This window comes from Glycine max, chromosome 12 (assembly GCF_000004515.6).
Source record: "Glycine max cultivar Williams 82 chromosome 12, Glycine_max_v4.0, whole genome shotgun sequence".
NCBI classification, from domain to species: domain Eukaryota; kingdom Viridiplantae; phylum Streptophyta; class Magnoliopsida; order Fabales; family Fabaceae; genus Glycine; species Glycine max.
The window spans coordinates 40,534,536-40,558,701 of NC_038248.2; the positions used below are offsets into that span (position 1 = coordinate 40,534,536).

A 24,166-nucleotide genomic window follows, 5' to 3' on the forward strand; every position below is an offset into this window, starting at 1 on the left:
TGTCACAGTCCATTTGTCTTTTGTTTCAATCGTCATTTTCTTTCTCTCTTTTAAAGGTTAGGTCGAACTATCCACCAACACGAGCATCTTGCCAAAATATGGCAACTTTTATCTGTAAGACGCAAAACAAACAAGGAAACCTTATATAGTAAAAAAAGATAATGGATTTCTTACTTTTGCTTTAACTTATACCATGATTTAAAAAAAAAGTGACTAATTTAGTTTTTACTTCGTTTTTATTCCATGAATAATTTTAGTCTGTAATTTTCAATATTTATAATTAAAATTTCAACTTGTGTTTACATGGAATGATGTAATAGATAGACATCATTTGTTATCTTCGTGATATTCAATATTTGAAAGTATATTTTCTCCATTATTCATTAGGCTTTAATAGCAGTTTAGCTACGAGTACAAACTTAGTTCATTAAACAAATATCTTATTTGTAAAAAATAAACTTGGTAAATTAAGTAGCGAAGCGAGCTCGGCATGTTGGGCTTTGCTGGTTTCCCAGATACAGTCACAACAGTGTATCAAATTTCAATGATTATAAAATTAGCCTAAGTTTCTTTTAATCAATTTCAATATTTGAATATTAAAAAAATATACTATATGTAATTTATTACATGAATTAAATTAGTATTTACATTATTAGTTAATCACAGGTTGTTATACATGGTATCTGTCAAAAAAAAGTTGTTATATATGATAGATTCGTTAGTTTTTATAATTATTTTAAAAATCATATTTGAGATTATTTCTAATTAATAGATAATTTAAATTTAAAATATAAAAAATATCAAGCTAATGTAATTTTTCACAAATGTTTAGTTGTTCTTGTGGATTCTTCATGGAATAAATATAATTTGTTTTAACCAAATGAATTTATTATATAAGAAAGTATCATATTTATTTGTAAATAGTTAAATTTATTTAATTAGGTCTATTAAGTATTATCCATAAAAGTGACAGATGTAAATAATATTCTCTGTTTTATTTTTTATTTTTGCTCAAAACAAGACATCCCATGGATGAAATATGTTTTATATCTGTTAATATAGTCTTTTCCATATGATCATGGAATGTGATCCTTGCCAAGATACTTAAAGAACCTACTTATTAATTAATTGTGCTGCTCAATCTTGTTGTTGCTATTTTTTTTTATTGTTTTACGAGTCTCGTTAATAAGTACTTAAAAGTATAAATTAAGGGCCATTTAATACATTCTATTAAATACGGTTAATTACTTAAAATATTTATATATTAAATGAATTTTGTGATTTTAATATAATAAATATTTTTAATAATATTTTATTTATTTACTTAATATTTTACTAACACTTGTTAATATTTATTCTATTTATCAAAAATATTAATAAAGTATTCATTTCAATAAGCCACATATGCTAGGTTTGTGAGAAGGGCCTTGTGTAGATTGTATAAGATGATAAAAAAAAAATTCTTATATAAGTAGATAAATTTAAATCCCATTATCATTCTTTGTATAACTTAAAATTTATTTCTTAGTCTTCTAAGAAAAGTATTGTTTGGTATGTAATAATAACGACATGTTTAAACCTAGAATTTCATACAAATTATACATATGTTCCACTACTAATATACTTTTTAATCCATCATTAGGCTCCTAAAGATTACAGCTAAGCGAATTACAAAACCCCTAAATAATATAAGTCTTATCCTTTACTTAATGGTTTTCATTTGTTATTTGATAAAATTTACATAATTTTCTTTATCCAATCTAATACTTTTAATATTACTTGGTAGCATCTTTCTATTTTAATATTGTCACATATTTCTCCGCCATAGTGCCACGCAACATGGAACATTGACAGCCAGCAACCACTTTATCTGTTTCTCCCTATCTTTTCTTTTTACTTTTGTTATCAGTAATGCTTATTATTGAGCCATTATGATTCCCTCTTCCTTACATTCAATAATGTATAGTACATAACCATTTCATTTCCACTTTAATAAAATATCTACACACAAAAAAAAAAAAAAGAAAAGCCGCAGCAAATTCAGCTCTGAATTGAACTCTTGATTATTCCTTGTTACCTTTTTGATATATTTATGTAACTGTACCTTTTCTCAGTGGCCAATGGACATATGCCATATTCACACTATTATTAAGTATTAACCTGTTGCACCCAATTTACACTCGTTTTTTTATTATAAAAATTTAAGGTACACCCTTTAAAACCAATTAAACCGGGACCTAATGTTTTTCACTGAATCATAGCATCATTTTTTTTTTCTCACAAGTTTTTTTTCCTTTCTTCCTTTAAATTTCGAGACATGGTCATAATATGAATATCTCTTTCAATAAAAATTTAATCTTGATTAATTATGTTAGAGCAGACTAATTCTTTCGGCAAGATTCAACCCGTTAGTCATAATATCACTTTTTATTAGTATTTTAGGTTGTAAGGTAAGAATAATTTTTTAAGTTAACTTTTACCTATTATGAACTTTAAAAGAGACTTTCTCTCCAACTTGATATTGATTTACTTTAAAAAGTTACAAATAGTTTGAGAAATTTTGATATGTAGTTACTTAAGAATCAAATCTAAGAATCAATAAGTTGAATAAAAATGTTAAGGATAAATATAAGAATCAAGAAATAAAAAGAAAATGCAGCACATAGTTATGGCATATTTGAAGCGCAACATAAAATAAATGAAGGGTAGCCCGTGTTTTACCCACCAAAGAGGCAACCTGACCCGAGAGAATAACGGAGAGGGGAATCGGGGATCCACACCTTATTTATGATGTTATCAAAGAGAAAAATATTAAAAAATTATAATAAAATTTAACTTTAAACTTTTTTCGTCCATTTTTTTTATTCGGTATAAACTATTTGCATATAATTTTCGTCTATCATCAAGGGATTGTTTCTAATAATAAAGTTTTTTTTTACAGTATTACTTAGTTAAAATTGGCTCTAAATATGACTTTAAACTAATAAAAATAAATAATCTTATCATATGTAATAATATCTGAATATATATATATATATATATATATATATATATATATATATATATATATTCTTTGTCATCACATTCTAATTCATTTCAAATTATTGTATCGGATTACTAATATTATTAAAAATATACTTTTATACAATAATACTATAATCTTAATATGTAATTTGTCTATTTTTTTAGATAACCTTTCAATTATTCATCTATCATATTATCACTTACCAAAATATTTATCCAATGACAGATTTTTTTTTTAAAAAAAATATGTGTTTTTTTATTATCTAGCAATATATTAAAGACTAATTTCTCTAAATATCAAGATTCATTTATTTAATGACAAAGTAAAAAATGTTTTTTTAATAAAAATAAGAATAAATAATTTTTTATAATTACTACTTCTTTCATCCTTAATTATAAGACAAGTTCGAATAATCCTTAATTATAATTGATTCTCATTAATGTTTGGAGAGAGGATATCTAAATAAGGATATGTAAAAAAAGTAAAAATTAATACATCTAAAAATTAGAAAAAAAATAATGTAAAAAGGAACAAACAAATTTACTAAAGAATCTCATAATACACAAAAGAAAGTATATTATAAAACTAATTACTAATATATTGTTGGTTTGAGTAGAAATTAAACTCAAATTCTTTAAGCAAAATTTTTGTCTTATTTGACTTTCAAACCCTTTGGTTAGAATACTAGAGATATGGACATATCTAGAAGTCTATTAAAGGGAACTATTTTTTTTTTCCTTTATAATTTTTTAAATATTTAACTTATAATAAATATTTTTTAAAAATATATACTATTTTTACACATAAAATTAAAACTAAGTTTATTTTAAATATTAATAATTTTAATTGTTATCAACAAACACATAACTAATTTTATATATTTTTACACTAATTATCACCACTTTAATCATTATCATAATAATAACAAACACAACTAATTGTATAGTATCTAACCTTAACAATCATTATTTTGTACCATATAAAATTAATTTGGCATAATTTTACACTAATCAACTTAAAACAAATATGCATACCAAAAAATTAATTCACTATTGATAGATATTCCTTATTAATAAGACAGTAATAAAAAAATAATATAATGATTAATGATAATGCTAAATTTCATATAAAAATAGTTTCAAACTACTCATAAATAATTTTTTTTTTAATTTTGAAATATATATGACAAAAAAATTAAAAACATGGATAATATATTTTAAATGATTTCTTATTATATTTATTATACATATTACCATTTATTTATATTTTTAAAAATAAGATTAAAATAAAAAATAATCTAATCCAAACGACTTTATATTAAATTGAACCAACTTAAAAATTTTGAACCAAAAGATATTGAATTAGATTATTTTTTTCTTCAAAACCGATATAATTCATTGTACAAATACCCAACAGTTCTACTTGTAACGTAGTTGAAAAAAATACAATATTATTTAATATTTAACTTTAAAATAAAATAAACTTAATATGGATATGGATTATGGGATGAGAGTGGTGTACAAAGTACAAAGGTTAGAGTGTAGCTACTACCGTTACCTACTGCAGTGGTTATCGTGCCAAAGCTACGTCATTGACTTGGCATCTCAGTGAGAATTGGCTTTCTCTTCTCTCTCTCTCTCTCTCTCTCTCTCTCCTTCTGCCAACCAACTTCTGCTCCCTTTTTCTGCAATGGGTTGTGCTGGATCTTCACAATCCAAGCCTGATGGTGAGCCACCCCTTCTTTTCATTCCTCTCAAACCTTTTCTTTGCATTCCCTTTTCGTTAAATCTTTACCAATTTCATCACGGGTCGCTGTCAAAATCCATTCTTTCTTGTTCTTGTTTCATGGGGTGCTGATATTTGTCAACAATCATATGTAGTGACTCTAAAAAATTGTAATTTTGAAGGGGGAGAAAATCAGGAAATAAGGTGCATAGAGCAAACAAATTTAAAAATCTTTTTTTTGGGTTTTAGATATTTTGCCTCATTTTGTATTGAATAATGAAAGTCCTACCATATGTAACCGTTTGGAGCATTTTTTTGTGTGAGTGTGTTTGTTTTTCAAAGCAATTTTTGTCATAGGTTGTTTTTTTAATCTGTTGGATGTTGCTAGTGGCTGTATTTGGGGTAAGAGTTAGGATGGTGTGCCAAACTAGTAAACTCTACATGGTGCTGTTTTTAAGTTCAAGTGATTTGCGTGGGGTGTGTTTGAGTGAGTGTTGGTAAAATTGATTTTGAATGAAATTGGTTTTCCAAAATTGATTTTGGGTCAAATTGATTTTGAAGTCATGTGATTTATGTTTATTAGTAAAATTTAGTGTAAACTATTTTTGATCCAATGCAAAAGTTATCTAAAGTAACTTTTACTCAAAATTAATTTTGGACCCAAAATCAATTTCTCAACACAGAATCGAAAATGTAAACATTTATCTAAACTTAGGTTAGCTGGTTTTTTGACGTGATTCTGGATAAGTCAATGTTAAACCAAACATGCACTTGGCCTGTCCCTCTTATTAGTTTTGAAAATTTAGTCTCTAACGGGGACACTGTTGGTGGGTTTTTGGTGATTGAATTGAGGTTGGAAATAGTTGGTTTTGGAATGGGCCCTACAATTGGGGTTAGTTTAGATCTTTAAGATTTTAGCTGGATTGCAGTAATTTGGTATGAGCATTTGAAAAGTGCCTGAGAAGCTTATAAACTTGTTGATTTATGAATTTTAGAAACCAAAGAAAGTTAAATTTGTAGCAGTTTATTGATGAGTTTATCTTTTAATGTAAAGTTTTGATGATATTGATAATACCACTTAGTATCCTGACTGTTAAGTTAGTAAAGCCTAATCTTTCATTTCCCACTTTCGCCTAACCTGAATGTGTAGCTGGGTGATCTTAAGCAAGTGAAGAAGGGTGAAAGGAAAGGCTTATTTATCAGTTATCACTATGATGTGTTTCTGTGTCCTTTTTGTTTATGTGTTCGTGGAGACTGGAGATAGTGCCAAAAAGCATGAAACTGAAAATTTGCCTTGCAATTTTGTTCCCCTGGACACAAGATAAAATGTGGCAACATTATATGAATATGCCCTTTCCTTTCTAAGGTACATTGATCTGTGCATTGTTGCCCATTCATAGTCAAGCATTACAACATGCAGGAGCCTCTTTGTTAGTCTTACCTCAAATTTGTTCTGTATTGGCAGTGTTGATATAATATCGTGAAAGGAAAAACTCTTTGCAAATAGATGATTTACATTTTAACCTCAAAAAAGGATATGTAGAATAAAGTGGTGCAACATGTCACTCTTATATTTGTTCCTTTCATAATATAGTTTTTTATTTTATTATGTTGCTACTCTGAATTCTTGTTATTCATTATTTCAAATGCTTGTGATTAGATTTTTCATTCCTGACATCCTCCAAAGTCCAAAGTGTTAAACTATTTTTTTAGTGGCTTGTTCCTGATGACAATGCACAGGTTTTAAAGTTTGATTTCATTTGCCATTTACACCATATAACAGGGGCAGTAAAAAAGATCCGGAAACCTAAGCCTTGGAAGCATCCTCAGCCCATAACAAAGACTCAGCTTACACAATTACGTGATGAGTTTTGGGATACAGCTCCTCACTATGGTGGCCGGAAAGGTATTATCACAATTCGATAAATAACCATATTTGGAATGTTTAAAGGCCTGTTGCAGATTAAATTGGCTTTAGAAGAAAAGGAGTTTAAGTTGAAGTGATTGCTTTATATGAATCAGTTCACTTCCCAAAGTTTGCTGCATTTCTTTATTTTAAATTAGTTTTCTGACTGATTAAAATTAGTTATTTATAGCTTACTATTTTGCTTTGATCTCATCTAGCATGGTCATCTTCTAAGAAGCCTCCAACTTTATAGCTAGGATGTTGTACCATAGGGTTGGTAATTGTTGAAGATGCAAATTGACAATAACAAAAGGTTGCTACATGTAATCTTAACCTAAACTGGTTATTCCATTAGTTCACATTTTTGAGTTAGAGAATGCATAAAGCTGATCAATTATGGTTGTCATTTCTTTACAAAGAAAATTTTGAAAATGCTCTTTGTGGAAGAATTTTTCAAAGGGGCTGTAGACAAATGTGCCCTCCTTATTAGAGAGTTGGTATTATTGATTGTTCACATGAAGGTGTGACTGCAGCAATGAGAGATTGATGAGTGTTTACTTGGAAAAAAGTTGGACAGGAAACTTTAACTTGAGGGGAGTGGATGGCTGGCTGAGGCAATAGAGATTGAGCTTTGTAGGTTGAAAATTTTGCAGTGCTTCACGTTGGGTTAGAAGTTAGAACAGGTTTTCAATAATTTTTAGGCTTTTTTTTTTGGGCATCATTATTCACTGAGGCAATAGAGAGTTCTTGTATTCTTACAGATTTTTTTTTAGCTGTAGGCTTAGGTTTCACAAAGTATAAAGAATCTCATAATGATGATGTTCTTAAAGTAGAGAGTTACATTTTATCTTACTATTACATTGCTGTTTATAGCTAATTTTGGAAAGAAGGACAACGAGTTTACATCAAGGAAAAAATTTAAAATTTGCTTTTGTAAGAGTCCTGTTTGGTTGTTGGTGATTTGTGCATATATAGTATAGAATAAAAACATAGCCCCAAGGAAATAAGAAAAATTTATCAGAGTTCTTTTGTATGGCTGACCATCTGTTCAGAATGACTTGAGTTAAAAAAGTGAAATTTGGCTTCCCTAGGTCTGGTGGCAAGAAGTAATGGTTGATTTCCTTTGGGTCTACGTGCCTTGGGAAGCCAAATTTCACCTTTGTAGTAAAAAAAAAAAAAAACTTAAGCAAACAGGCTATTAGCTAATGCATTTTATTGTATAGAACTAATTTCTGAAAGAACAGAATCAATGATATTGTAGTATGTTAATATGTTTAACAAATGCCATAATTACAATTGTTTTAGATTAGTTAATTGAAGTGGATATGTTTTCCTGCTTGCCACTAGAGATTTGGGATGCTCTTCGAGCTGCTGCTGAGGCTGATCTAACTTTAGCACAAGTAATTGTGGATAGTGCTGGGGTCATTGTCCAGAGTTCTGATTTGACAGTATGCTATGATGAAAGAGGTAATTATTTCATGTTGCATTTCCATTATCTACTATATTGAACAAAATTTTCAAAATAAAAAGGAACAAAAAAATTGTTTTGGGATACAGTGTGATTTCAATTCTATAATCCGAGTCGGTCTTTAATTGAAAGTTGAAAAACTCGATTCAGTTTCCTTTGATTTCAAAATCATAATACGGCTTATGAAATTGGAAGTTAAATGGATTTAAAAGCATCTAAATAACTTTAATGCCATGAGGCATGAACCACCATGTGAGCGTTCTGCTGCACTACCCTACTTTTCCTCTTAATTATCCAACCGTGGTCCATGCCTAGTTGAATCATGTGACACCTACCTTTGTTGTGGATTATGGTGGAATACAATGCACTGTTGTTGTAGAAAGCTCTTCAACCCCACAATTTCTCTGCTCAACTACCCTACCACATAAACATGTTCTCTCACATTGTTTTTACTCTAATTCTAAATTTATTACCTCAAAAAAAAAAATTTCTTAGAAAATTGTTGGGGTCCGTAAGATTTATTTACAAACCTTTCTAAACATGCATTTGAAGGGCATGGTACATGGGAAATGCTGTAAACAAGTTAACACTAGCTTAGCAGCATGAGATACCATGATTATGCAATTGGAAATACTACTAGACTTAGTTCATGGAAATCAGAGACTAAAATTATGGGGCTAGAATAGCATGTTCATTTCTTGCAACATTTGCCTTTATCCTTTCTGCAATACTTGTTTTGCAGGAGCAAAGTATGAGCTACCCAAGTACGTTTTGAGCGAGCCAACTAACCTGATTCGGGACAGTTAATAACAGAGAATATAAATAGAAAGATTCATGGGCGAAAACATTGTAAATCATGTATATTGGTTATCTCATTGAATTGGTAACTTGCATAGGGTAGCAACTCTTTTTTCTTTTCACCTTTGAAATCTATCTGCCGCTATGTTTCCTCAATCAATTAAACAAAAAAACGTTTGTTCTGTATCTGATGACACTATCCCTCTTCTTTGGTAAATACAAAACTCCGTTATCTATTTTCAGTACTGGACGAGTGAGGTCCAATGTGGCAATTTCTCAACACCGGTTTCATATATATATATATTGGTTTGAACCAAAGTATGCTAAGGAGTAATCCTCCAATATACTAAGATTAATTTAAAGGGTTGATATTTTTTAATAGATATTTTTTATACACAAATTAAGAATTGAATGTGATCACATTCTTATCGAATAATATTATATATTAATTATGTCACATCATATTGGTTCATATTTATGTTGAAAGATCATTTGAACAGTTTTTTTAAGAATTTTTATCCGGATTTAATATTGTACTCCTTTTAAAATTTGACAACAATTCAAAGTTGACTTTGAACCCAAAAAAGAAACTCATTTGATATCTTTCTTTTTATCATTATTAGAAATGCAAGGTTTCAAAAACAGACAAGGTGGACTCCTATATGATCAGACTAGTTAAGTAAAAGACCGTTCCTTTTAAATAAATGATTTTTATTAAAATAAATTGATTTACTAATGTGAACAGAATAGTTGGATAAGTTTCCCAATCCTTGTTTTAAATATGCATTAAAAATTTAAAATGATAATCAATTATTTAATGAATTAATTATATTTTTAATCCTTGAAATTCATGTATTTATATTTTTACTGCCCAAATAATTTTTTTAAATATTTTTTAGTTCCTCAAATTTAAAAAATATTTTATTTAGTCTCTAAAAAAATTAGTCTCAAAATCTAGCGAAGGAACTACAGGAATAATTTTTTGAATTTGAAAATTAAAAAGTGAACTTTTTTATTTAGAGGACCAAAATAATTTTAACGGACTTAAAATAAAATTATATTTTATTTCACTTACTCTCAAATCACAAGTTAGATACGGCTATAAATCAACTATACCCTTGGAAATTAGTAACAAGTTGTAAGAGGGTCTAATGATATCATTCAAAAACCTATAAAAACAAACCTTTTTAATTATTTATAAAAGCACCAAAATTATTAGACAGAAAAATTCAACTATCTCTTTTACATTAAGCAGTTACATCAGGGCTATTATAATAACTAATTGATTTTTTTAGAAAACAAAAAACTCTCCTCTCCTCTCCAATCTCACGTAACACTCTACGAACACTCTTATTGATGACCAGGTGCTTAAAGTATGATTTAATCCAATTAAATCCATGGCCATTGTAACGGAAAGCACTCACGAAAGTTCATCTATTTGCACCAGTCATGCCTTTTTAATGACTCACTTTTCAGTTCTTAGAATTCTCGATCTAAGCTTCATTTTTTTTTATTCCATTCTAATCTTGCTATGGATGCAATGCTTACAAATTCCTGCTTCAAGAAATGAGTAATTTGTTGCTGTAGCTTCATGAACCATGAAGGCGCGGTGGAGCTGAGGCCGGAATTGGGTTCTGGAGAGGGAGCACCAACCTAACAAAATGATTAAAAATGCATCATCCAGATTCATCTGCAACCTAACAACTAAATGATTTAAAAGTCAATCCTGATCCCCTTACTACGTAATTGTGTTTATACATAAGATTTGTACATTAATAATTGCATTAGTACATGTTTGATTTCACATTGAATGAATTGATTTTATGTTCAAAATTAATTATGAATTCAATTAATTTTTTATCACTTTTGCATTGGATTAAAATTTGTATACTGAGAATAGCAACTAACTTACTTTTATAATAACATCTAAACATAAATCATATAACCTCAAAATCATTTTTACCACAAACGGTAAGAATTCAGCAAAATCAGTTAATTGCTTTCCAATCTAAATTTTATTGCGGATGTACCGTGTGTTAAAGCAAAATATAAATTGTCTTAATTCACAACAATTTTGCTCACTTTAAGCAAAAATAGATACATAAAACCTATGCTTTGTTTCATAAAAAATTATATTCTCATTTTTAACTTTATTTTACAGACTTTCACTTAAACAAAGCATGACCTAGGATTAGAACCTCAATCAACCGAGATCAAGAGTTACCCATCAAAACCTGTTTCATTGTACACGGACCTCTAGGTGAACTATACTTTTTTAGGCAAGAACAGGATCAGAGTAATTAGTTATATTAGCAATAGAATGCGTGAGGAAAACACAACACATCAAGGTATTTCAACCAATCCTGCATCCAGATACAGTGAAATCCTCAACTAAAAGAACCAGAACTGCATAATGCAATACCCTTAATCATGAAGGAACTAGCATTACTGAATGATCCCGGAAAAGGATCATCTCTTTTGAACATTGTGATTCTTAGTGTAGTTCTCAAACTCTCTTGAAAAATGAAAGAATATTGCCCTGTTTGGGATCCTTTGAGTTTCCTGCTTTCTTTCCTCCTTTTCCACTAATGGCATTTGAATTGGCTGGTGGCTTCTTAGTTGCTGGAGCACTGGAATTGTAATAAATAAAGTTAGTCATGATCATGAAGTGTAAACCCCATATTAAAGTAGTAATCTTTTGTTTTAAAAAGCAGAAAATTGAGATTAAAAAATAAAACAAGATTAAAAGGGGAGTCTACAAGCTTCATATGTAAAAAAAATGTTATTGCTGGCTAGACTGGACAACCATTTTGGTAAGCATGTGATGTGAACTACTTATATAGTTGAATTTCAGGTAAAATTACAGTGTCCATTTGACTCCTGTTCCCAAATCAGTATTTCGCTTTTTGTTTGTTTTAATAGGATGTTTGGTGATATATGTTTTGTTCATCTTTAAAAACTGTTTCAAACCCAAAAAAATAAGAACAATTATTGTTCTCAAATGTTCTACTTACTGTTCTTGACTGCTGGCCACTTTGTAGATAAACTGGACACTGGTGTAGCAATTTGTAAATAACTTGGGACAGTGGTATTTCATGGCAATTTTCTAGGTAGTTAAAACTACAAGTAGAACACATAGACTACTGTTCAAACAGGTCAATTGTCATGGTTTTAGTGAACTTTTTTTTGCTACTCAAGTTTTTTGGTGAACCTAGATAAGGCCAAGGAAATGAATATTGGTTTACACAGTCGTGTATTTTACCTTCCAAAAATACGACATGCCCAAATCCAAACAACTTTTATATCCTTATTCTTGAAAACTATTTTGCAAAACAAAAAACAGAGGCCAAAAGCAAACAGTAATTTACGTTTCTTAAATTGTTTCCATAATTTAAATCAAAACCTTCAAGTATAGCAATGTCCATTATCATATGGGATCTACGTCAAACAAGCATAAACCTTAAAATGATTAACTGGTTAAGTACATTGACCACACTAGTTTCAACCCACAAATCCTGGCAATATTTTGCATTAATTCAAATGAACCAACTACATATTTCAATATCAATAAATCAAATTTTTTCTGTCAAAAGACCTTGAAGTACTTCAAAAATACCTAGCAAGTTGCAAAGCAAACCTAATGAAGTACCACTTTATGCTTCATGGAACAACCAACAGGTGTCATTCATCTCAAATGTATGAAGGATAAGGAAGATTAACACTAACCTATTGATAGCTTTGGTAGATGCGTTACTGTCAGACTTCTTTGTTGTAACCTTATCAGGTTTCTTCTCTTCTGTCTCCTCCCCATCCCAGACTACTTCAGTTACTGGAGAGAAGAAAACAACATAAACAAGAGAAAAATACAAAACATAACATAAAAAACTTTATGATTAATGAGATTCACCAAACATTTTGATACAAATCACCCTAAAATCATGCAAGTACAGAAGAAAAAGTTGTATATAAATTATAAAGAATTAAGTTCAAAATAGAAGTTCCAAAGTAATCTATTATAGTTATAGTCATACATAAAGTTAGCTTGTATGCTATATGGAAATAAAGAAGCTGCTGAGTGGGAAAAAAAAGCATTTAAGAATGTAAGTACCTTCTCTCCCTCGTTCATCAATCCTGGTCTTCATCACTTTTCTCCTCTTAGGTGAACATGGAGGGGCATTGTTTACACTATCCTTATTTAAATGTACTTCAGGAGCACCACTCTGCAACTTCTCAGAAGATGATTTCCCAGTATTTGTGCACCTGCTGATAGCTGATACATTTTCTCTCAGTGGAAGGTGAGCTTTTTGCTCAGTTGCTCTTTCTTCCTTAACCCCTGATTTATTTTCTTCCTGCAAATCAAAATTCAGAGTGGTTTTCTCTGATGTTTTTTTGTCATTTTGTCTAGAATCTAGAGATGATTGTTTATTTGGGAGATCAGGTGATGCTAAACTGACAACATCATCTTCATCTTCATCTGAGAAATCAAAGACAACCCTTCTTTTCCTATTGGACGACCTCCTCAAGGAGACATCTTGATTATCATCATTACCACTGTCACACTCTTCTGCTTCACAAGCAGCAGTTTGTCCAGCTTCAGTAGATACTGAAAGAAAGTGTAATATATTGGAGACACATTGTTATGTTACTTTGCAGTCACCAAGAAAAAAAAATGAAAATCTAAAACAACACAAATAGAATAACTGCAACGAAACCAACCAAGAGGATTTGAAATTTTGTTATTATTTTCTGCTGATGAGGAGCAAGGCTTGGGTTTTGCAGATGCACGGCCCCAAAGGCTTGCTAATGAACCTCCATTAACAGAACCACTTTTATCAGCTTGTACTTTCTTTTTGCCTGTGGGTAAGGGAGGGGCCTTTTCTTTATCTGCAGTAGGTTTGTTCATGTTATCATGAACTCCAGTATTCCCTATACCATTGCTTTCACTCTTGACTTCTTTTACCACACTCTGTGGTTTGGTATCGACTTTGTCAATCGAATCACGTGATATATTTTTAGGAGGTTGCTGAACTATGTCACTCTTTGTTGGTCCCTCACCTACAGATTTTGATTGAGGAGCTGCAAAAACTACTGTTGGGCCATCCACATTCCGCTGCACAAAAGAATTAGAGATCCCACAGAACCTGAGAAGTAAGCTAGTTAGCCACAAGGAAACCCACAAACATAATCTCTAATTCTCTATACAGTAATGTAAACATCACATCATTTCAATACAAGTATAGTGATGTATGCAGGTCCGTATAGAGATTAGACTCAGCACATGACAGTAGAAGAAAATTGATATAACCATTTTCATTGACTACATTCTCGACCATTGAAGAGATTCTGGAAATTAAATCTTGCAGTTAACTTACAACAGTAAACAGGACCTGCCAGCAGTTTGAGATCTATGAAAAGACCAACATGCACATTGATGCAAAAAGAATTGAGGATGGCAAAATCAAATCACCACTTTTTACTGTATAAAAATCAACATATTTTAATGCCAAAGATTCTCCAATTTGAAAACCATATCTGAACCACTTCTAGTTTATCTGAAACAAAACCAACCAAAACCTTTTCCACTAATTTTCAAAGCAACTTTTTCCCCTCTTTTAAAATGCTCCATTCTATTACTCATCCCTGATAGATACATCATAATATCATACCATTCTATCTTTTACCCTTTCCTAACAAAAATAGATACCAAAATCCAAAACATAAGAAAAGAACATGGGGACGGCAGGGAGTCTTGCTATTAACCAGAACCATTCAAATTCAAATAATCAATGAATAGACTTCTGATCTCTCTTTATAAACCCTAAATATTTACCATTGGTATTGAAAAGTAATTTTTCCAATGTATATAGTATGTAGAGGAGTGCTAGCAACAAACTCTTTAACACTCCTAACACACTCTACTATTGGTTGAAATTTATTGGAAATTACAAAATCATGAGTCATTAAATAACTAGTGGAACCCACAACTTATTGTGATTTCCAAGAAATTTCAACCAATAAGAAAGGGTGTGTTCAAAAGAGTGTGTTGCTAGCATTTCTCTGGTATGTATGAATATCAAGGATGTTAACTTGCTGAGTACTCCCACTCAAGCATTTCACAGAAACCTTTCCTAAATATTTTCTAGTCTCATGTCAAATGTACACATACAGAAATATGAGTGGCACCAAACCTCTTGGCAAACATAACAAAAGAGTAAACAGAAACACTCATAAGTGAAATATGAGTGGCACCAAATCTCTTGCCATAATTTTGTAAAGAATCGGAATAATTCACAAAGAAAGTATTCCAATTAATATCAAGACTTGCTTGTTTGACAATTTTTTTTTTCTGAGGAGAATGTCTCACCAACATTTTTCTGCTCTGTTTCAGTAACAAAGTTCATATTTCTCATGTAAGAAGGAAAAAAAATTATTCTGACCTGCTATAGGTATAAATGATAAGATTCATGCACTTGAAAACTGAAATTTTGCCCCATTATTTTTTATTTTTTATTTTATATAATCTAGAATCTTAAACCATCCAACATCATTGAACAAACAGACCATATACCGCTACAGATTCATTAATTCTGAAAATAATGAACACACAACCTATCTAGACTAGAAAAAAGATAATTTTGATTTGTTATACAGATCTACTTGATGTGCTACATACTATTACCATACAACATACACAGTTTCTTCAATTGATCTAGAAATAGCATTAAAAAAATATAAATCTTCATGTTAAAATGCACATAGATATTTTAAATGAAAGTAACAAATGAACTGAAATCAATAACTAACTCCAAACTCTGGACAATTTAATACTTTCACACTGTACATCTACCATCACATGAGGAAACTACATAGATATTCTGCACTTATGGAACCTACCTATTATCCCTCAAACAATTGTCAACCGAGGAAGGTTGCTTGAAGAGCTCCTCTGCTTGAATGAACTCAGCATTCCAAAGAACAGCTGGATCCTTGGGAATGCTAGCTTGCACACTATATATCTGAACGGAGCAATCACCATCAAATTCTTGTTGTGCTTCTGCATAAAAAGTAGGAAACAATTTCATGTTACTCCTGTTTCCATCTGTTAATAAGCCACTTCATATCAAAGAATGGCACGCAAAACTTTCTCAAAACCCATTCACTAACAATGTCTCTCAAATTATAAACTGAACAGGTTAATTGAAATGCACACACCATATGACTAGTGAAACTTCTTGACAAGCAGTTCTACCACCATAGACAAACTGATCATACAATACAAGTTGACAGTTGAGTCAGAGACATACCAAATTGATCCATATCCAAGTTTCATACAAGAGAATTACAAAAACAAACAAATTCAGTTTTTATAAAATGATACTAAATTAGAACTGCCACTTCACTAGAAAATGGGATATCTGCCAGTGGCCCAGTTCTGCTTGTTATAAACATAGCAATGAAAGCTGCATACCTTAAAATTAAACAAATATGCACAAACTAATGTGTGACAAAACTATGAATATAGTGCACTAGTTTTTTTGGTTTCCCACAAGTATCATCTTTTGGAGACAATCCTATTCGAGACTCAATCCTCAATTGGGTACTAAATGTAGGCACCTCTGCCAAGTCTCTTCCCACTAGACTGGAAAATACTACCAAGCCAAATGAAAATATCTTACGACAATGGTTCAGAAGCATATAACAATTTTCCACTATGGCAAAGTTAAAATTGATTTTTTTTACCCTCTCATATTCTCACAAATTCCTGTATGTCAACAGAGTGGCAGTAAGTAAAATACAGTCGAGCACCCAATTTCTTATTGGACAAAACTAAGACACAGTTCCTTGTTCCTTAGATGTTATTGTTCTCCAATCAAAATTAGAGTTTCACCTCGATAATATGTGTTAACATTTAAAGCAAACCTTTTATTACACAAAATTACCAAAGTGAAACTCCAATTCAAAATTGGAGAACTGCATCTAAGTTTTGTCCTTTCTTATTATTACTATTATTTTTACAAAAGACCCAAGTACCTGCAAGCTTTGGCCCGGTAACAAGCCTTACGTGGTAACTAGGATGGTTGCTCTTTAACCAGCCAGACAAAGCATACACCACCTCCAACCCACCCTCATGTTTTTGCACAAACTCCTGAAGCAACCTACACACATAACAAAAACTTGCAACTTTGCATAAAACCATAACATAAAACACAAAATAAAAAGCAGTTCCACGTGTAAAGCTTTTCACCCAATTTTTCTTCGAAGAAAACCCTACCTCTTTGCTTCATCGGACGATACCATATAATTGCGACTCAGCCATTTGTACGAAACCTGAAAGAGGAAACGACGCCGCGCGAGATCAGTTATTTGCCATAAAATGAAAGGAATTTGGGGGAATTCGACAAAAACCCTCCGAAATTGAAGAGAACAAAAAATCACGCCATAAAAATAAAAAGTTGGAAAAAAAAAAAAACGGAAAATGGTAAGTATGAAGTTGCGAAAGTACGAAAGGAAGAGAGGGGTACCACTTGAAGTTTATCGGAGACGAGAGATTCGATCTCGTGAATGAAGGATAGGGTTTGGGTCTGCGCCATTGGAAGTGAAGAGTGACGAAATGAGTTAAGGGTTTTCTTTTTTTCTTCTTATTTCCCTCCGATTTTGTTTTCCCGCCAATACACGCATATCTACTTTTTTCATCCACTTTTCTGCTAAGAGATTGTGTGCATAGAACGTATTGGTGCAGTGTAGGTTAAATTTTTAACACTGATCTTCATATTGTTCTTTTTATGTTTATTTATGTATGGAAATCTCAACCTATTCATTTATATTTTAATTGAAAAAATATATAATTTCTTTCTATATATATATTTTTTTATATATATAGGAGAAAGCATATGATGAAATAGCAAAAGAAGTTTTTGAAAGGTCTTTTAAAAAGAAAGATTTGTCTGTCAAAAAACAAAAAAAGAAGAAGAAGAAAGATTTGGGTGAAGAGTAAGTTAACTAACTATTGACTATCTGCACAGTCACAGTTACTCATTAACTAAAATACACTACTCCAGCACATAGTTACGAATCTCGGTTAATTGCCTCGGTGAAGGTGGGGAAGGTTAATAGTTCAACCGGTGCACTAGTGGCTGGTTTGGTTTAATACGATATATATTAAAAATTTAAAATTATATATGTATTTATTATATATAAGTATATAACTAATATTATTTGACTAAGAAAAATTCATTTATACTATAAAACAAAAAAAAACAATGATTAATAATGAGACATTAAGACAGTGTTGTAGAGGTGATTTATTTTTTTCATATATAAAATTAGCTGGGTCGGACTGGTCCAATCGGGATCCATTGACTTAACTGTCCTGATCGAATCATCTTAAATCAATTGTGTGACCAATCTAATAATAGAATCGATCCTATTAGACTATCAAATTTTGATTGGACCGATCCGATCGGCTGAAGCGAATCGGATTTCACAATTATGCTCTGACAATAACAAAAAAAAAAGTGGATATAAAATGTTATCACTAACAATCTATTTTTTATTTTACTTTTCATGAAAAAAGTGCTATGAAATTATTATCAATTAATGATCATAATTTTCCATGATTATATTCTTGTATTAACATATTCTATATATAAATTATATGTTAACGTACAATGAAATGCTGCAATGCAAGCTCGGTCACAGGATTTCATATATATCCTCACTGACCTCATTCATTAGTTGACTGTTTCAACTTCAAGTCACAGGCCACAGCTACAAATTATTTCTTTTATACGAGTACGTAGATTCTCATTATGGGAGTTTCTCAAATCCAGCTTGCATTATGGTTCAAGTTTGATTATTATATATCGAACAGTTAAGTCAACACACTCACAAGAACCAGTATATAGACAAGGGCACTCTAGCTAGTATGAACATGGAGTTAAATATATAGGTCAAAATATGGTCAGAACGAAAAAATTAAAAAACATAGGATAATAAACATACATGTGAAGCAAAACGGACTCATCTGAGCAAAACAATACAAAATAAACAAGAACAAACAGTTTAGTCCAATGATTCTTGCTTGAATAAAAAATAGGAAAAATTTTCCCAACAACCATGGTCCTGTTCTATAGAGTATAGACTAATTTAGTCACTATTGTAACTTATTTACATCCATTTCTCTGTCCACCACTAAAAATTTAATTTTCTCCATTTCATTCAAAATTCATACAAGAATTTACCACGAAATTTTTTCTCGATATGTTACCACACCAAAACTTAAAACATTTTATGATCCTTAGGGATGGAAAAATTATCCGAATTCACGGATATCCATAAAACAAAATCTGTATTGGATAGAACATGAATAATAAAATGATATTCACGGATAATTTAAATAGATATAATGGTACCCATTAATAAGCAGGGATAAGAGCATGTAACAAAGTACTCATCCCGTGGATATACGCTTTAATAAAATTATTTAAATGCTCTCATTTAAATATAAGAAATTGAAGTATTTTAGTTTATTGACTTTAATTTGCTTTGGATTAAAGGATTGAAATATTTTAACATTAGTTTCTAAATTGAAATATCTTGTTTATTATAATTATATAGAGTAATAAAGTAAAAGATTTTAATGATTTTAATTTTGACCTTTACATTGTTTTTTTTTAAAGAAACTATTAGAGCAAGTAACAATTTAGTTAGTGTTTTAAAAATATTTTAAGCTAATTTTTATTTTTTTTAATAAATATCCACGGATAGTTGGCATTGCATATGAGTATACATATAGTTTGAATGTGGTGGACCCTCAACTCAACTTAGTGTTGAAAATGTCAAATAAATCTATAAAACAGATTAGTAGACAAATTCTTAGAGGTAAAGGTCTTTAAAGTAAAGTAAGTTGTTATCAATACTCATCATTTTTTTTATTTTATAAAATTACACTTTTTTCATAGTATTAATTTGAGTCTCTTCTATTAGAGAGACAACTATGGTAAGAAATGCATTTTGATTGATTACTCAAAAGGTGAAAATCTCTTTTGAGTAAGTGTCCGCATGAATATCATGATTCATGCATATGTGCATTTGAACTTATGACGTGAGAATGAATTGATATTTGGTGTGATTGTGGAAAGGTTTTCATATCAATGGTGTTGATGATTTTTAAACCTCTTTGAAATGAATTTATATTACTTTAAAGTACTTCCCTTTATATGTTGTTTCTTTTTAAAATTAGTTTACCCTTGTATTTTTTTGTTGAATTGTGAAGGCATCTCCAATGATCAATACTTAAGATATTCACTTTGAGTAGCTAAGGGTATATTAAATTAATTTAGTTGATTCCTACAATATCACGTCACATTTAAGATACCCATACACAAATTTGCTAAACTTGGGTTAGAAAAATTATCTTTTATTCTTAAAAAACTTGAAAGAGGGGTTGATAATATAAAATACGAACCTTAAAATAAAGAAACACATGTTGCCACCTAGACCTACCCCAACGACGATAAAAAAATAACTAATTATTTCTTATCCTAAGAAACCACCATTAGATAGTACACAAAAAAATCGGTTTAGAGACTGGAATTTTGTGATTGAACGGCATCGGTCGCAAGTTGCGAACGGCTTATTTTAAATACAAAGAAACTTTGAAACTAAGCGATGAATTTAGCGACTAATATATCAATGGCAAAGTAAATAGACTTGTGCCAATCACAAATCCAATAGCAAAAATTATTTTGCCACATGTTTGGTGGCTAAACTTATTTAATATTTCGCAACCGAAACATCCCATTGCTAGCATTGTAAACACATAACAAAATAAAACAAAATTATTATCAATTATTTTGTGACTGAACTACATGTGCTAAAACTAACATAAAGGTAAATTGCGACTTACAGACTTGGTCGCTAATGTTATTATAAAAACCAATACAATAAATATAAAATATAAAATTTATTATTTAAAAAATATCAAATATAATAATAATAATAATAATAATAATAATAATAATAGCAGCGTAATGATATATATGTATATATATATTGCAATTTTTTACATTTTTATTTAAAAAAGAAAGGGAAACATAACATAAAAGGGTTTTACAATATAGTTTAGTTTCTATTTTAGACACTTAAAATGTAGACGTTTTATTATAATAATAATAATAATAATAATAATAATAATAATAATATAAATTTAAAAATTAATATTAGTTATATAATACATATTTTATGTAATTACAAATGTAAATAATAATTTAAAAAACAAAGGTAGGGGATCAAGTTAGGGAATGAACTTTATGTTTTTTATTATAAGGAAACCTTGCGATTTATTTTAACTACATTGAGATATTTTAAAGTTGTAGTGCTCTAAGACACAACACATTTATCTTTTATGACTTAATGACATTTTATCTATGATGATTAGATTATATATTTCGAATTTAAAAAAATTCATAAGTATTTTTATTAATTAATTTAAGAGTTTTACAAAAAAAGTCATGGATGGAACAATTTCATGCATTCCAATAATTATTTTTTTATTTACTTAACCAATAGCCTAAGAACATTGATTAACATTTACCTTAAATTAAAAAGTTTTAAAATGACTAAAAATGAATCTTTATGATTCGTGTTCATAGATTCGTGTTGATGTAATGACGTCTCGTGACATGATATGGAGGCTCCCATAGCGAAACAAGTAAAAAATTATAATAGGTCGAATACATAAAATTATTAATTTTATGCAACAAAAAAAAAACAAATGTTACTATCTTTTGAATCAAATTATGCATTTACTCATTTTATATTCTATGAAGAAATAAATTTTAAGTAAATAAGATAAACCTAGAGACTTAATTTTATGGACCATATATAAAATAAAACAAGTTGTATATATGTTGTGAAAAGGAGCTATAGACAAAAGCATTTTAAAACAATAAAGAAAAAGAAAAATAAATGGTCAATATTGGGAATTATTCACGCTTGTTGGTCAAACCACAAGTGCACTTAATTGGACCATCCATCCCCAGACATATGTAGAGACCCTTTCCATACTTTGACAACGTCAAACAGTTCTAAGTGTATAATTTTCTTCCATTACTGCATGCGATCCTTTTTCCCAATATATATAAATCTTATCCCACCTTTGTACCAAAACACAAACACTAACGATTTGGGCTTTGAGCAACTTCTGCATTAATTATATTTGAGAAGATATAAATTCATATATATCTACTTTAATATTTGGTCTCTATTGTTGTTCATGGCTCTTCCTGCTGTTAGCTCCATGCACATGCCACTGCTGCAAACGTCGTCCAACTCTAGCACACAAAATTCTATGTCGTCGACGATGAGCCAAAGGAGAGGAGGAAGTGTAGTTCTACAAACGAAAAGAAGACATGACGGAGGAAAAGGACGTGATCCACAAACGAACAGCGTAGGGCTACTCAAAAGCACAGCAACGAAAAACAAAGGGAGTATTCTACAAACTGAAAGAAAACACGACGGAGGGAAAGGAAGTGATCCACAAACAAATTAAATAGTCTAGGGCTACTCAAGAACACAACCAATAATCTTCAGATTATTTGTATTTTTCTTAGAAATTTTAGTTCATCGTTATCTCATCAATATATAACTGTATCCATGTAATGATAAAGGTTTTTGTTACATTATTTAATTACCATGGTTTCATATGGACAAGCTCAGACCTTGTTGTTAACAACATTTATTTCATATAGTTACTCGCGCTGGTGGAATAATTATTGACTTAACTGTTGGGGTTATCTTGTACAAGTACCCACCCATTTCACAGAAAGTCTATATGTATGTATCACCATAGATTATACCACCACTTGAAGATCTCAAATCTTGGTCCACTCAAAGTATATCTCAGTTAACATTTGCTAGAGTAGTCTGATCTCAATAAACGATCTACTTTCGACACACATAGCCCATCAACGTTTTAAATTACGGTTGTGGTGAGTAAAATAATCTTTACATTACAAGTAATTATAGAAATGATGCGACTGATGTGATCGTAGTTATGAATACACTCAAAAAATTGTTAGGTTGTGATCACAATTATATACCATTGTGGATCGTAATTTAAAACCATCTTGGACACATCATTTTAACCATGTCCTTGTGGTTAGGGTTATTCAAAATCCAACTAAACATTTGTAAATTGTCAAACCAAAAATCTCTTAAATAAAAAACTATGATAGATTTAGTTAATAAATTTAAATTATGATAATAAATTAAGAAAATACAAAAATCATAAAAATGAATCAAATCAAATAAAAAAATTGATTTGATTTTGTTTGAAATTAATATTATATTTAACTTGAATCAAATTAAATCACATATTTATTTTATGTTTAATTTGAATTATTTTTTCGTTTAAAATTTAGATTAAATTCAACCGCAAATATTCCTAACTGTGATTGACTCCATCGATGAGGCAATGATGTATTCGAGATGGATCGTGTTGACGTGTCTAAAGTTGCTAATTAACTAGCACCATACTCTAGAGGACGTTAATTAATTGATGCAGACTTTAGAGTCGACTGAGATCCGAGATCTTCATGTGTTGGTAATTAAGCTAAAGAATATAAATATATATCACGAATCCTATTTTGAAATTAAGGGGATACCTTATTACATAGAGGTATTGATGGACTTATAAGAACCTTGATAAAGTGTTATAATTTTAATAATTATAAAACAAGTTATGCGTACGTTGTTATATTAAGAGAAAACTGAAAATTTCAAAAGTAGTAGGTAAAAGGAAAAAGGGTGAAGAATCCTTGGTCAGTCGAACTATTCACTCAGTCAAACATCAAGTACCGTAGTATTTAGGTTGACCATTGATCCTTAGAAATAAAAATACGCGTTGATAAAGACTTTGAGATCTTCAAACCAACTTTTCGTCCAAATCTTTTAGTACTTTATGTTAACTTATTCCCTATAAAACTCCACCTTCAATTAATGCATGCACCACAGCCACCACACCACTCTGCATTAGTACTTCTGAAAGCAAGAGTTAATATATAATAACTAAAGTTTGGTCTGTGTTCATGGCTATTGCTTCTGATAGCTTCATGCACATGCCAATGCTGCGAACGTCCAATTACAATTCTTTCCCACAGAAACCTATGACAATGACCATGTAAGTGTCTCGGAGATGAGAATTCATTTAATTTTGAAATATCTATAAATTCAACATTATGTT

At 30.2% G+C, this 24,166-nt stretch overlaps 2 protein-coding genes across 2 annotated transcripts; one reads left to right on the forward strand and one right to left on the reverse strand.

Moving 5' to 3' along the window:
* The first annotated feature begins 4,521 nt into the window (after positions 1-4,521).
* LOC100812911 (ubiquitin domain-containing protein 1) lies at positions 4,522-9,108 on the forward strand. The gene is made up of 4 exons (XM_003540451.5): positions 4,522-4,751; positions 6,534-6,656; positions 8,004-8,123; positions 8,867-9,108. Exons 1-4 carry the CDS (start codon positions 4,715-4,717, stop codon positions 8,929-8,931), a joined length of 345 nt encoding a protein of 114 aa, XP_003540499.1. The 5' UTR covers positions 4,522-4,714; the 3' UTR covers positions 8,932-9,108.
* A 2,034-nt stretch (positions 9,109-11,142) lies between these two features.
* Positions 11,143-17,684, reverse strand: LOC100812372 (DNA polymerase delta subunit 3). The gene is made up of 8 exons (XM_003540450.5): positions 17,445-17,684; positions 17,195-17,250; positions 16,954-17,078; positions 15,817-15,976; positions 13,639-14,063; positions 13,031-13,525; positions 12,649-12,751; positions 11,143-11,552 (listed from the first exon to the last, which is right to left on the reverse strand). Exons 1-8 carry the CDS (start codon positions 17,511-17,513, stop codon positions 11,429-11,431), a joined length of 1,557 nt encoding a protein of 518 aa, XP_003540498.1. The 5' UTR covers positions 17,514-17,684; the 3' UTR covers positions 11,143-11,428.
* Positions 17,685-24,166: the final 6,482 nt, after the last annotated feature.

Excerpts from the sequence above, each read along its gene's own strand:
- LOC100812372 (XM_003540450.5), bottom strand. The coding sequence starts at position 17,513 with ATGGCGCAGACCCAAACCCTATCCTTCATTCACGAGATCGAATCTCTC. Across the intron at positions 17,251-17,444 it reads TCTCCGATAAACTTCAAGTG|GTTTCGTACAAATGGCTGAG; the intron begins GTACCCCTCTCT and ends TTCCTCTTTCAG. Across the intron at positions 17,079-17,194 it reads TCGTCCGATGAAGCAAAGAG|GTTGCTTCAGGAGTTTGTGC; the intron begins GTAGGGTTTTCT and ends TTATGTGTGTAG.
- LOC100812911 (XM_003540451.5), top strand. The coding sequence starts at position 4,715 with ATGGGTTGTGCTGGATCTTCACAATCCAAGCCTGATG. Across the intron at positions 6,657-8,003 it reads TCACTATGGTGGCCGGAAAG|AGATTTGGGATGCTCTTCGA; the intron begins GTATTATCACAA and ends GCTTGCCACTAG. Across the intron at positions 8,124-8,866 it reads AGTATGCTATGATGAAAGAG|GAGCAAAGTATGAGCTACCC; the intron begins GTAATTATTTCA and ends CTTGTTTTGCAG.